Below are 15,139 nucleotides of genomic sequence, written 5' to 3'. Positions count from 1 at the left end.
ACCCCCACACTACTCTCTCACTTCCCGGTAACTACCCCCACACTACTCTCTCACTTCCCGGTAACTACCCCCACACTACTCTCTCACTTCCCGGTAACTATCTCTGTTTTTCTGGTTGTCTTTCTCCTTGTTGACTTAATCTCTCTTCAGGTCATTCTCTCAGAGACAGAATGACCTGTGTGCTCTCTCTCGTATTAATATAATACTGTATATAATTTCCTATTGGGAGGTGGTCTGCCATTAGGAGTAGCTTAGCAATGTGAAATATTAAAGAAATAATGGTTTCTCACTGGCTTTGGGAAAAGGGGGGGAGGGGGGGGCTTGAGAAGGCCTTTGAAGCTATGCAAGGATCGTCTGTATGATGCTACTACAAGGTATGGTGAATATAATACTTTTCATATATAATAGTTTTCCAGAGATCAATGCATTTTTATCATTACTACAAGACAATGCTTTGAAATGTTTATATTAACAATATTTAGCCAGGCATAGCTGGCAGGAAGTGACAAAATTCGTCGTGGATGGGGGGGGGGGGGTCAGTCAGTAACCATGGCATGCTCTACACTCTTTAATTCTGGGGATCTCTTACTCCTATGTTCATCCCATACCCCAGACCATTTCCCCTACAAAGTTGGGTGAGGCCACTCCAGGCATCTAGCCTCCAACCTTAGACAGACACTTATAAACATATAGTCGTAATGGCTTGGTGTTTTCCACTGATAATTTTCCCCTTCTTATAAATATAGATGGGGGCGGAGGTCAATCCCATCTAAGCCAGCCAAGCAAGAGCGCCCACACGCGGGCCTGCCTGCGATAAAAGAACGTTCAGCTGGTCCAGTTATAAGTGAAAGGTTTTTGGTAGAGTGGCCGGGTGAGAGATCGGTGTAGGAGGGCGAGTAAAGGCCAGTATGAGGTTTAGCACCTCAATAAACAACATGAAAGTTGAAGATCCGGACAGCTTCTTCAGGAATGACATCCAAACGCCAGACATAACTGATATTAACACACGCGGAAGACTTTGAAAGATAAATTGACAACATGCCCATGCACTCAGCCCCTGGTCCTCACTCGTGGAATTCAATATTCATAAAGAAATGTATAATACAAATAGCACGAGCGCTCAATGTAACATGGAGTCAGGACCTACATTGTGTAGTTTTCGGGGATCAAAGGGCCCCACGGCCCGGTCTCCGACCAGGCCTCCCAATTGGTCGTCTGGGAAACCCAGGCTCTTTGCAACAGCTGACGCGGCTGCTTGCAACCTGACGTATGAATCACAGCCTGGTTGATCGGGGTATTCTTTGGAGGTGTTTGTCGAGTTCTCTCTTGAACACTGTGAGAGGCCGGCCAGTTTTGCTCCTTATGTGTAGCGGGAGAGTGTTGAAAAGTATTGGGCCCTTGATGTTGATAGTTCTCTCTCAAGAGTACCTATTGCACCTCTGCTTGGGTCTTTTTTGCACATCCTGCCATGCCTACTGGTCTCATGTGAAGTAATCTCAGTGTTCGGATTTGGAACTAATCCCTCTAATACGTGTAGATTATTGTCTCTTTCGCCTGCGTTCTAGAGAATACATATTTAGAACTTTTAGTTGGTCCCAATAATTTAGGTGACTTAAGAGTGGATTTTAGCGGCAAAGGATCTTTGCACACACTAGGTCAGTAATGTCTCCGGCTCGGTGTAGGAGCCTAGATACATGGGGAGCCTAGATGCTGGGAAGATATCAGCATACATAGCTCCTCTGCACAAGAAAAGTAGTAAAACTTTGGCAAAAAATTATAGACTAGCTGCACTAACATCACACACAATAATAGTTTTTTTAATAAGTGATTAGGAATCAAATCTCCAGTTTTATGATGAACAATGAACTTATGGGGCCTCGTAGCCTGGTGGATAGTGCGCAGGACTCGTAATTCTGTGGCGCGGGTTCGATTCCCGCACGAGGCAGAAACAAATGGGCAAAGTTTCTTTCACCCTGAATGCCCCTGTTACCTAGCAGTAAATAGGTACCTGGGAGTTAGTCAGCTGTAACGGGCTGCTTCCTAGCCGCGGGGACACTAAAAAAGCCCCGAAATCATCTCAAGATAACCTCAAGATAATGAACGTCACAATTCAGTACAACATGACTTTAGAGCTGGAAGATCCTGTCTCTCAAAGCTACTAAACCACTGACAAAATCACAGAAGTCTTAGAGGGGAAAAATGCAGATGTTGTATACACAGACTTTGTAAAGCCATTCGACAAATGTGACCATGGGTTGATAGCCCATAAAATGAGATCAATAGGAATAATGGGTAAAATGGGGCATTGGATTTTCAACTTTGTCAAACAGAATGTAGAGAATGACGGTTAATCAAACAAGATAAAGTCCAAATGCGGTGAAAAAGCTCTGTACCCCAGGGCACAGTCCTTGCACCACTGCTATTTCTCATTCTTATCTCGGATATAGACAAAAATTACTAGTCACAACTTCGTGTCATCCTTTGCATATGATATAAAAATTAGCATGAAAATTTCCTCTGTAGAAGACACTGAAACACAACAAGTCGATATAAATAAAGTCTTCGATTAGGCAACTGAAAATAAAAAACGACACACAAGGTACAAGACACAATCATAGAAGGAAAGCAACATGTAAAACATCTGGGAATTATGATGTCTGACGACCTGACATTTAGTAAACATAACCGAGCAAATATATCGGCGGACAAGAAAATGATAGGATGGATTATAAGAACGTTCAAATCCAGAGACCCCACATCAATGCTAATACTATTGAAATCACTGGTGCTGTCCCGTCTTGAGTATTGCTCGGTACTCACTTCCCCTTTCAGAGCAGGAGAGATCTCTGAACTAGAGGGAATACAGAGAACATATACGGCACACACACAAACGATAAAACATCTACATTACTGGGACCGTCTCAAAGCTCTCAAAATGTATTCTCTGGAAAGGAGACGAGAAATGTATCATACATGGAAGATACGTGAAGGCCAGGTTCCAAATTTGCACAGTAGAATAAGAACATACTGGAGCGAAAAGTATGGAAGGAAATGCTGAATAGAACCAGTGAAGAGTAAAGGTGCCATAGGCACAATCAGAGAGCACTGCCTGAACACTTGTTGGACCAAGTTATCACAAGTCGAGGCCGGGCTCGGGGAGTAGTAGAACTCCCAGAACCCTCTCCAGGTATGCTCCAGGAGGAACCGGTGTAGAAGGAAGATGTGTGGGAGGAAGGTGTGTGGGAGGAAGGTGTGTGGGAGGAAGATGTGGGGGAGGAAGATGTGTGGGAAGGAAGATGTGTGGGAAGGAAGATGTGTGGGGGAGGAAGATGTGTGGGAGGAAGGTGTGGGGGAGGAAGATGTGTGGGAGGAAGATGTGTGGGAGGAAGATGTGTGGGAGGAAGATGTGTGGGAGGAAGATGTGTGGGAGGAAGATGTGTGGGAGGAATGGTGGCAGAAAAGGGAAGGGTTGGAGGGATGACGGGGAGTAGGGGGAATCGATCCTTCCCTCTACTGTTCAACACCCGACATGATGAACCCGAATGTTAAACCCCGACATGGATGACGGGGAGTAGGAGGGGGGGGGGTAGGGTAGGAGTGATGGGGGGAAGGAAGGGGGGGGGACCATTAACCATCTGGGGCAGGGAAGATAGGACCAACGTTCGTAATGTGCGAGTCTTTTCGTTTCAAGCCACTTTCATAATTTCCAGCGGGTTCCAGAGCCCACCCAGCGGGTTCCAGAGCCCACCCAGCGGGTTCCAGAGCCCACCCAGCGGGTTCCAGAGTCCACTCAGCGGGTTCCAGAGCCCACCCAGCGGGTTCCAGAGCCCACCCAGCGGGTTCCAGAGCCCACCCAGCGGGTTCCAGAGCCCACTTAGCGGGTTCCAGAGCCCACCCAGCGGGTTCCAGAGCCCACCCAGCGGGTTCCAGAGCCCACCCAGCGGGTTCCGGAAACCCCAAGTGGGTTTACTCTACTGTGCAAATTTGGGAGATGGCCTTCCAGTATATTCCTTGGATATTATATGATACCTTTCTCGTCTCCTTTCCAGATTTCTACTATTTGTGAAGTATTTCTTATTGAATTTTCTATCCACAAGAGTTTAAAATTGTGGCTTATCACCTACTGATGGCCTGATATCACTACTGATGAACCGTGGCCTCTTTTCCCTATTAAACTAAAATTGTGGCTTCTTTCACACACTGAACTAAAATGATATTACTAACACTCTGGTATAATTGTTGTGTGTAGTGGGAATGTGAGCACCGCTCGTCCTTCCCTATGTGGCAGTGTTTAGTGTTAAACCATACACAAGTTGCGAGGGAGAAGGCTGCCATGCCAAGGTTGACAACAAGGGTGCACACACACACACACACACACACACACACACACACACACACACACACACACACACACACACACACACACACACACACACACACACACACACCATATTTGGTTATTACTTGTAAAGTCTCTGGAAAAGCCAGCATCAACACAATATGAACGAGTAGTTTAAACTGCCACGACTAACACAAGTTACACTCCAGGAGGGGAAAGTAGGAAGGCTGCTAATTGAGGATTTTTAATTATCTTGTGGCAACAAACTCATTTACCCCCCCCCCCCCGTCTGCCCCATTCATACTTTCCCTCCTCAACCCCCCAGTCGTACCCCCCCCCCTGGAGAGTCACTCGGCCACCCACTCTCACGTGAGGATTATTACGAGTCACCCGCAGGTACACACAAGACTCCAGCCCTTCTCCGCCTCCGGTAATGCTTCCATACACTGGTGCTCTCTGGGGGAGGGAAGGTGTACACCGGTGCTCTCTGGGGGAGGGAAGGTGTACACTGGTGCTCTCTGGGGGAGGGAAGGTGTACACCGGTGCTCTCTGGAGGAGGGAAGGTGTACACCGGTGCTCTCTGGGGGAGGGAAGGTGTACACCGGTGCTCTCTGGGGGAGGGAAGGTGTACACCGGTGCTCTCTGGAGGAGGGAAGGTGTACACTGGTGCTCTCTGGGGGAGGGAAGGTGTACACCGGTGCTCTCTGGGGGAGGGAAGGTGTACACCGGTGCTCTCTGGGGGAGGGAAGGTGTACACCGGTGCTCTCTGGGGGAGGGAAGGTGTACACTGGTGCTCTCTGGGGGAGGGAAGGTGTACACCGGTGCTCTCTGGAGGAGGGAAGGTGTACACCGGTGCTCTCTGGGGGAGGGAAGGTGTACACCGGTGCTCTCTGGGGGAGGGAAGGTGTACACCGGTGCTCTCTGGAGGAGGGAAGGTGTACACTGGTGCTCTCTGGGGGAGGGAAGGTGTACACCGGTGCTCTCTGGGGGAGGGAAGGTGTACACCGGTGCTCTCTGGGGGAGGGAAGGTGTACACTGGTGCTCTCTGGGGGAGGGAAGGTGTACACCGGTGCTCTCTGGAGGAGGGAAGGTGTACACCGGTGCTCTCTGGGGGAGGGAAGGTGTACACTGGTGCTCTCTGGGGGAGGGAAGGTGTACACCGGTGCTCTCTGGGGGAGGGAAGGTGTACACCGGTGCTCTCTGGAGGAGGGAAGGTGTACACTGGTGCTCTCTGGGGGAGGGAAGGTGTACACCGGTGCTCTCTGGGGGAGGGAAGGTGTACACTGGTGCTCTCTGGGGGAGGGAAGGTGTACACCGGTGCTCTCTGGGGGAGGGAAGGTGTACACCGGTGCTCTCTGGGGGAGGGAAGGTGTACACTGGTGCTCTCTGGGGGAGGGAAGGTGTACACCGGTGCTCTCTGGAGGAGGGAAGGTGTACACTGGTGCTCTCTGGAGGAGGGAAGGTGTACACCGGTGCTCTCTGGGGGAGGGAAGGTGTACACCGGTGCTCTCTGGAGGAGGGAAGGTGTACACCGGTGCTCTCTGGGGGAGGGAAGGTGTACACCGGTGCTCTCTGGGGGAGGGAAGGTGTACACCGGTGCTCTCTGGGGGAGGGAAGGTGTACACTGGTGCTCTCTGGGGGAGGGAAGGTGTACACCGGTGCTCTCTGGAGGAGGGAAGGTGTACACTGGTGCTCTCTGGGGGAGGGAAGGTATACACCGGTGCTCTCTGGGGGAGGGAAGGTGTACACCGGTGCTCTCTGGGGGAGGGAAGGTGTACACTGGTGCTCTCTGGGGGAGGGAAGGTGTACACTGGTGCTCTCTGGGGGAGGGAAGGTGTACACTGGTGCTCTCTGGGGGAGGGAAGGTGTACACTGGTGCTCTCTGGAGGAGACCACCCAGGTACCTATTTTACTGCTAGATAACAGGGGCATAGGGTGAAAAACTCTGCCCATTGTTTCTCGCCGGCGCCCGGGATCGACCCCGGGACCACAGGATCACAAGTCCAGCGTGCTGTCCGCTCGGCCGACCGGCTCCCTGTAGCCCGTATCGTGTCTACGAGGGCCGCAGGTTTTCTGTATTACTTTTATTTTTTAATTTGTCTCTTGCTCTGGAACGGGGAGTGAGTAGCAAGCAGTACTGACGGCTGAGTGGACAGCGCTCGGGATTTGTGGTCCTAAGGTTCCGGGTTCGATTCCCGGCGGAGACGGAAACAAATGGGCAGATTATTTCCCCCCCTGATTCCCCTGTTCACCTAGTAGTAAATAGGTACCTGGGAGTTAGACAACTGCTACAGGCTGCTTCCTGGGGATGTGTAACAAAAAGGAGGCCTGGTAAAGGACCGGGCCGTGGGGACGCTAAGCCATGAAATCATCTCAAGATAACCTCAAGATAGTACTCAAGGCTACTCAAATGATCCCTGGAGTTAAAGGGCCTCATAATCCATCCAATTAATTTCCTGACTGATGCAACATTTGCTTGGCTATGCTCACTAACGTTAGGTAATCTTGCAGAATTATTCCCAGATATATTACATGTTGTTTGCCTTCTATGAATAGATCTCACTGTCTTATACCTGTATCGACTTGAGAATGGTCCAGGACGGACCGAAACGTCGTCGTCCCTTCACCTTCTAGTGTGTGGTCTGGTCAACATATTTCAGCCATGTTATAGTGACTCGTCGCCTGCTTATACCTGCACTTTCCTACTACCTTGTGGCTACTCTGTGTATCTTCCGGGGATCAACGATCCCGCGGCCCGGTCCTCGACCAGGCCTACCCAGTTGGTCGTCTGGTCAACCAGGCTGTTGGATCTATTCTATGAATAGATCTGTCTCTTGTACCTGTACATTCCATCTTTGTGTAGACCTGTTTGTCTCTTGAACTTAAACGAAGTACAGATACATTATTTTTACCATACCTAAATATCTGGAATTAATCACTGTTTTACATCACTTTTTTTTTCAGTTGTCCATTCGTAGACCTACCTTGAGGTTACCTTGAGGTACTTCCGGGGCTTAGCGTCCCCGCGGCCCGGTCGTCGACCAGGTCTTCTGATTGCTGGATTGGTCAACCAGGCTGTTGGACGAGGCTGCTCGCAGCCAGACGTATGAATCACAGCCTGGTTGATCAGGTTTCCTTTGGAGGTGCCTACCCAGTTCTCTCTTGAACACTGCGAGGGGTAGACTACTAATATAAACTTTAGTTCTTCTGTGTCTTCTTCATAAGTAATTTTTCATCACAAAGGATAAACAATATCATATTATAAACAAGCGAGACATTTTTGTCTCTATCCGATATAAGAATGAGAAACAGCAGTGGCGCAAGGACTGTGCCCTGGGGTACACACCTTTTCACTGCACTTGGACTTGTTTCTTGTTTTTTATTTTACTTACTCTTTGCATTCTGTTTGATAGGAAATTGAGCATCCGTCGCCCTACTTTACCAATTATTCATAATGATCTCATTTATGGACTCTCACTCCATGGTCACGCTTGTTAAACGCCTTAGCAAAGTGCGTGTATCTGCATTCTTTTCTTCTAATGCTTCCGTGATTTTGTCAGAGTTGTTGAGTAATTGCGAAAACCAGCATCTTCCCGCTCTGAATTCTTGTTGACCTGGATCGTGACGTTCAACGTTCCCCATAAAGCTGGAGATGTGATTCCTGATCACGTTAGTGCGTCACGTTTATACCTTTTTATCCACTGCTTTCTTCCCTTGTGTAGTGGTATACCTGACTGATGTGCTTCTAGTTCCGCACGTGTATCATAGCTTTTTCTCCCTATTACACACACCTTTTGCTACTGGTACTAAACTTTTTTTTTATAAATATGGAATTCGAGGAGTCGGGGGACCCGGGGCCGAGTGTATGCCTATACTGTGAACTTCTCTTTCTCAGTGTGCTGTGCTCGTGGTCCATCAGTTACCTTGCCATGATTTCAGGGCTTAAGAGTCCCCGCGGCCCGGTCCTCTACCAGGCCTCCTCGTTCCTGGACTGGTCAACCAGGCTGTTAGACGCGGCTGCTCGCAGCCTGACGTATGAATCACAGCCTGGTTGGTCAGGTATCCTTTGAAGGTGTTTATCAAGTTCTCTTGAACACTGTGGGGGGTCGGCCAGTTATGCCCCTTATGTGTTGTGGAAGCGTGTTGAACAGTCTCAGAAAACTATGAACATCAGAGGCCCATGACAAAATCACAGAAGCCTTAGAACAAACGCAAAATGCAGATGCTGTATATATAGACGTTGCAAAGGCATTCGATAAATGTGACCATGGAGTGATAGCATACAAAATGAGGCCAATGGGAATAACTGGTAAAGTAGGACAGTAGGACACCATATGAAATCGAGTCCAAGCGCAGTTAAAAGCTCTGTACCTCAAGGTGCAGTCCTTACACCACTGCGTTTCCTTGTTCTCATATCAGATATAGACTCAAATACAAGTCACAGCTCCGTATCATCCTTTGCAGATGATACAAAAATCAGTATGAAAATTACCTCTGCTGAAGACAACAACAAATTACAAGCAGATATTATTAATAGTTTTCGACTGGGCAGCAGAAAATAACATGATGTTCAAAAGCGATAAATTCCAGGTACTCAGGTACGTCAAAAATGATAACCTTAAACATAATACAGGGTACAAAACACAATCAAATCTGCCCATAATAGGAAAGCAACATGTAAGGGATTTGGGAATAATGATCACTGACGACCTAACGTTTAAGGAGCATAACCAAGCAAATAATGCGTCAGCCAGAAAAATTATAGGATGGATTACGAAAACTTTTAAATCCAGGGATCCCATCACAATGGTTGTACTCTTCAAGTCACTTGTGTTGTCCCATCTTGAGTACTGGTCAGTACTCACTTCCCCCTTCACAGCAGGAGAGATTGCTGACATAATAGGGAATACAGAGAACATATACGGAATACATAGACGCGATAAAGCACGTAAATTATTGGGATCATCTCAAAGCTCACCAAATGTACTCACTAGAAAGAAGACGAGAGAGATGTCAAATAATATACACGTGGAAAATACTGGAGGGCCAGGTACCAAATTTACACCAGATATGGTACCAGATATGAGAGAAAATGCAGAATAGAACCAGTGAAGAGCAGGGGTGCCATAGGCACAGCCAGAGAACTCTATATAAACATCAGAGGTCCACGGTTGTTCAACATCCTCCAAGCGAGTAAAAGAAATATTGCCGGAACAACCGTGGACATCAAGAGAAAACTAGATCATTTTCTCCAAGGCGTGTCGGACCAACCGGGCTGTGGTGGATATGTGGGCGTGCGGGCCGCTCCAAGCAACAGCCTGGTGGACCATGCTCTCACAAGTCTGTGAGTAGAACAACTCCCAGAACAAAATCAAGTAGGTATCAAGTTGACAACTGAAAATAATATGTAATAAGTTGATCACAAATGTATATAGCTTAGCTTAAAGTTCAGTGGAGTCCAGTCCCTGTGGCCATTATTCCTTGTCTACATGATGGGTCCGCCGGGGTGCCTGTTAACTGTAAACAACTTGCATGACGGCACCACTGTGACAGCCCCCAGTACATGGCAGGGTACAGATGGCGACCAGCCGCCTGAACCCTGCCACACATGGCAACTGTTAATACCGCTTACCCAAGGCCACCACACCAACATACACAAAGGACATTTAAAGTGAAGAATGTCGCTGAAGTGTTGGAGAAGTGACCCCCCCCCCGACACCTGGCACTCCACGGGTGCCCTGTGACCTGCGTGACCACCGGGGTCACTGGGCTGATGCTGCTGGAGCATCAGCTAGTAACACCCGGTGACATTCTCGCGGGACCTGACATAAACAACTGTATGTTCTCATGTTAATGCTCGCGTGTGGATTTATGTGGCCAAGTACAGGTACCCCCACTGTGGCCAAGTACAGGTACCCCCACTGTGGCCAAGTACAGGTACCCCCACTGTGGCCAAGTACAGGTACCCCCACTGTGGCCAAGTACAGGTACCCCCACTGTGGCCAAGTACAGGTACCCACACTGGCCAAGGTCACTGTGAGAGGCGGGCCACGTGCATGGCGGGTGTGAACTGACCTTCACACGACCATACAAGGCAGCACACTGGCTACCTTCCCACACCAACCCGTCCTCCTAATAAAGCGTCACATTTTGACGTATACTACTCTACCTAAGGCCAAAAATCGTCGTACTTAAACATGGTAGAGGCTCACGAAATTGTCACACTGTCCCGATTACTGTTTTTGGTCCTCTGCTTGGATAGCTTAGGGCACTTTAGTAGGACAGGCACTTGACGTAGGGACACCTTAGGAGTAGCTGCTGGGTGAGGACACCACCAGCTGGGTGAGCCACAGTGAGAGACCAACACGAAGATAAACAAACCCTACAACATATAGAGGCGGACAATGTTGCAATACCACACAACCATTCCCAGGTGTAAGCCTTGCCTTCTTGAGGTTATCTTGAGATGATTTCGGGGCTTTAGTGTCCCCGCGGCCCGGTCCTCGACCAGGCCTCCACCCCCAGGAAGCAGCCCGTGACAGCTGACTAACACCCAGGTACCTATTTTACTGCTAGGTAACAGGGGCATAGGGTGAAAGAAACTCTGCCCATTGTTTCTCGCCGGCGCCTGGGATCGAACCCAAGACCACAGGATCACAAGCCCAGCGTGGTGTCCGCTCGGCCGACCGACCCTGCCTGTCATATGGTAGGGCCGTAGTACGCGATTTACAAAGACAATTACATGTTCACTACCAAATGTTTCCAATATACTATTTTTTGAGGAGAGGATAAAGAAGTTAGAGGCGCACAGGTGAAGGGAAAGTGTAAACACGGATAATATAGTATGATTTGTGACAGGCGGCGGGCTGCCCGCCTTGCTGACACCATGTGTACTTACCTAGTTGTGCTTGCGGGGGGTCGAGCTCTGGCTCTTTGGTCCCGCCTCTCAACCGTCAATCAACTGATGTACAGATTCCTGAGCCTACTGGGCTCTATCATATCTACATTTGAAACTGTGTATGGAGTCAGCCTCCACCACATCACTGCCTAATGCATTCCATCTGTTAACATCAGTGTCAGAGTACTGACACTGAAAAGTTCTTTCTAACGTCCCTGTGGCTCATGTGGGTACTCAGTTTCCACTAGTGTCCCCTTGTTCGTGTTCCACCCGTGTTAAACAGTTTATCTTTATCTACCCTGTCAATTCCTCTGAGAATTTTGTAGGTAGTGATCATGTCTCCTCTTACTCTTCTGTCTTCCAGTGTCATGAGGTGTGTGAAGTTCTTCACGTGTATTTCAGCATATACGGGAGGAGGGGGGGCGGGGGGGGGAGAGGGGGGAGTTTGTTGGCCGTACTCCATCTAGGAACTATGTATTGTGGGGCTTGGTTTCCAATGAGTAGATCCAAGCTCTTGGCCCAACCACCATTTAAGGGGCCCGACAGCTGAGTGAATAGCGCTTCGGATTCGTAGTCCTGAGGTTCCAGGTTCGATCCCCGGTGGAGCCGGAAAAAAATGCGGTGTTTCTTTCACCCCGATAACCCTGTTACCTATCAGTAAATAGGTAGCTGGGAGTTAGACAGCTGTTACGGGCTGCTTCCTGGGGGGTGAAGGCCTGGTCGAGGACCGGGCCGCGGGGACGATAAGCCCCGAAATCATCTCAAGATAACCAGCTGGGGGGGGAGGGTAGGTGTCATCTTACAGCACCCTTTCTAGCGCTGCGTCTTCTGAATTTCCGACCGTATTTCACAACCTCATGGCTTGCTTTTGTAGTCATACCTGGAGAGGGTTTCGCGAGTTGTATACATGTACACTTGCCCCCACGAAGGATGTAACCTTCAATGTAAGTACATAGGTATGACGTCGACCAAGCTGACGAGGCGTTTGACATGCCATCTTCAATCTGGTGCCCCTAGGAATCACATGAGACAAGCCCATGACATTACTCTAACAAGAGAAATGTTGAACAAGAATACTTGCATAATAGACAAAACCCAAGACTCAAGAAGATTACAAATTCTTGAGGCAATTCACATAAGAATAGAGCGACCTACCATGAACACCCAAATTACGGAACTATTTACTCTACCCACCATGAGAGTAAGGACAAGACAAGAACATATCGATGCCAACACAGAAGACAATGGCCAACATAACAGGCCAATTACACTGGATTAATCTTTGTGTTTAGATAGGAGATGCCTCGTATGGGCCAATAAGCCTTCTGCAGCCCCTATGTTTATCCCTTATGTATCCCCCCATGTTTTCACCTTCATTGTATTATCACCTGACCTAATGCGGGTATAAAAATCAACTAGTATTGTAAGATCTGTTCACTTGAGAATGAACCATGGAGGTTCGAAACGTCGTGCAAATTATACAAATAAGTGTAATACACTCTATAGTAAATCACTTCTTTTCTTCACCTTAAAAGTACGAAAATGAGTTTTGGAGAACTCCTATTTCAATTAAGCCCTGATGCTAAGAAAATAGTTAGAGGGATAGAAGCCCTAAACCAGAAAATAATAAATACAGAATATGCGGTCATATTCAATGAAACATATATATATATATATATATATATATATATATATATATATATATATATATATATATATATATATATATATGTCGTACCTAGTAGCCAGAACTCACTTCTCAGCCTACTATACAAGGCCCGATTTGCCTAATAAGCCAAGTTTTCATGAATTAATGTTTTTTCGTCTACCTAACCTACCTAACCTAACCTAACCTAGTTTTTTTTGGCTACCTAACCTAACCTTACCTATAAATATAGGTTAGGTTAGGTTAGGTAGGGTTGGTTAGGTTCGGTCATATATCTACGTTAATTTTAACTCCAATAAAAATAAATTGACCTCATACATAGTGAAAAGGGAAGCTTTATCATTTCATAAGAAAAAATTATAGTAAAAATATTAATTCAGGAAAACTTGGCTTATTAGGCAAATCGGGCCTTGAATAGTAGGCTGAGAAGTGAGTTCTGGCTACTAGGTACAACATATATATATATATATATATATATATATATATATATATATATATATATATATATATATATATATATATATATATATATATATATATATATATATGGTTTTTGGTTATATATATATGTCGTACCTAGTAGCCAGAACGCACTTCTCAGCCTACTATGCAAGGCCCGATTTGCCTAATAATCCAAGTTTTACTGAATTAATATATTTTCTCTAATTTTTTTCTTATGAAATGATAAAGCTACCCATTTCATTATGTAAGAGGTCAATTTTTTTTATTGGAGTTAAAATTAACGTAGATATAGGACCGAACCTAACCAACCCTACCTAACCTAACCTAACCTATCTTTATAGGTTAGGTTAGGTTATGTAGCCTAAAAAGTTAGGTTAGGTTAGGTTGTCGAAAAAACATTAATTCATGAAAACTTGGCTTATTAGGCAAATCGGGCCTTGAATAGTAGGCTGAGAAGTGAGTTCTGGCTACTAGGTACGACATATTATATATATATATATATATATATATATATATATATATATATATAAATAAGAGAGAGAGAGAGGGCAAAAGTCAGTAAAATTAAGAGGAACCCAAAATATGTATTCACCTATGCGAAGTTCAGATAAAAAACAAAGCCTAGTGTTTACTTATAGAGAGGTGAATACAGGAACACGTGACAGGTGACTCCTGTTAGCAGGGTGCCAGCTTTCCCTTCCCATAACTCAAGGTGAGCCTTGCCCACTAGTTTCCCTGGAACACGACCCGCCAATCGGTTAACAACCAGGTACCCAATCAATGTTGGGTGAACAGAGGCGTACAGTTAAGGATTGGCGCCTAGTCAATCCTCCCTTCATGGATAACAAAACAAACCTGGATGAAATACTTAAGATAGAGTACGACTGTCATCAGTGAACCACTGAACGCACTGAGGAGTAATTATCACCTAAATCAATTTGGGTTGAACATGGCACCAAGCACAACTGTCATCTCTGGGGTCTCCTTGACACGCGAGACTTTGACGTTACCATGTGGGCGCGCGCTCCCTCGCACGCCCACACTCCTACAACTCCATATATCACCAAGAATTGCAAAAACCATCAAAGGCTTTACAAATTATATGAAGGCGAGGCCTTCATATAAGGAGGGATCAAAACAGAAGCCAAGAACACTAACATTACACACACAAGACGTGTGAGAGAGTGACAAGACGTCAGATCACACACCAGTTATAATAGTGTAAATAACCTTGGTCAATATGGGCTCCCAGCAGGACCCTCCTGCCGCTCACAGCTGGCACACCACCACAACACACTCCTGCCACTCACAGCTGGCACACCACCACAACACACTCCTGCCGCTCACAGCTGGCACACCACCACAACACACTCCTGCCGCTCACAGCTGGCACACCACCACAACACGCTCCTGCCTCTCACAGCTGGCACACCACAACACGCTCCTGCCGCCACAGCTGGCACACCACCACAACACGCTCCTGCCGCTCACAGCTGGCACACCACAACACGCTCCTGCCGCTCACAGCTGGCACACCACCACAACACGCTCCTGCCTCTCACAGCTGGCACACCACCACAACACGCTCCTGCCGCTCACAGCTGGCACACCACCACAACACGCTCCTGCCTCTCACAGCTGGCACACCACCACAACACGCTCCTGCCTCTCACAGCTGGCACACCACCACAACACGTTCCTGCCTCTCACAGCTGGCACACCACCACAACACGCTCCTGCCTCTCACAGCTGGCACACCACAACACACTCCTGC

General features: G+C 47.4%; 2 protein-coding genes across 6 annotated transcripts in view; one reads left to right on the top strand and one right to left on the bottom strand.

The window, feature by feature from the left end:
• Positions 1–15,139, bottom strand: part of fwd (phosphatidylinositol 4-kinase beta fwd) — a 148,657-nt gene that overhangs the window by 58,202 nt on the left and 75,316 nt on the right. The gene's annotated exons all lie outside the window — the stretch shown is intronic.
• LOC123773104 (uncharacterized) overlaps positions 3,281–15,139 on the top strand; it is a 57,770-nt gene continuing 45,911 nt past the window's right edge. Inside the window, exons 1-2 of the mRNA XM_069315539.1 lie at positions 3,281–3,468; positions 3,711–3,960. Coding sequence (XP_069171640.1) covers positions 3,281–3,468; positions 3,711–3,960 — 438 coding nt within the window. The remainder of the gene's footprint in view (positions 3,469–3,710; positions 3,961–15,139) is intronic.

The sequence above is a fragment of the Procambarus clarkii genome, chromosome 81, assembly GCF_040958095.1.
Source record: "Procambarus clarkii isolate CNS0578487 chromosome 81, FALCON_Pclarkii_2.0, whole genome shotgun sequence".
In the NCBI taxonomy this organism is placed as follows: domain Eukaryota; kingdom Metazoa; phylum Arthropoda; class Malacostraca; order Decapoda; family Cambaridae; genus Procambarus; species Procambarus clarkii.
The sequence above is the reverse complement of the archived record's forward strand: the minus strand, read 5'-3'. Positions and strand labels throughout refer to the sequence as shown.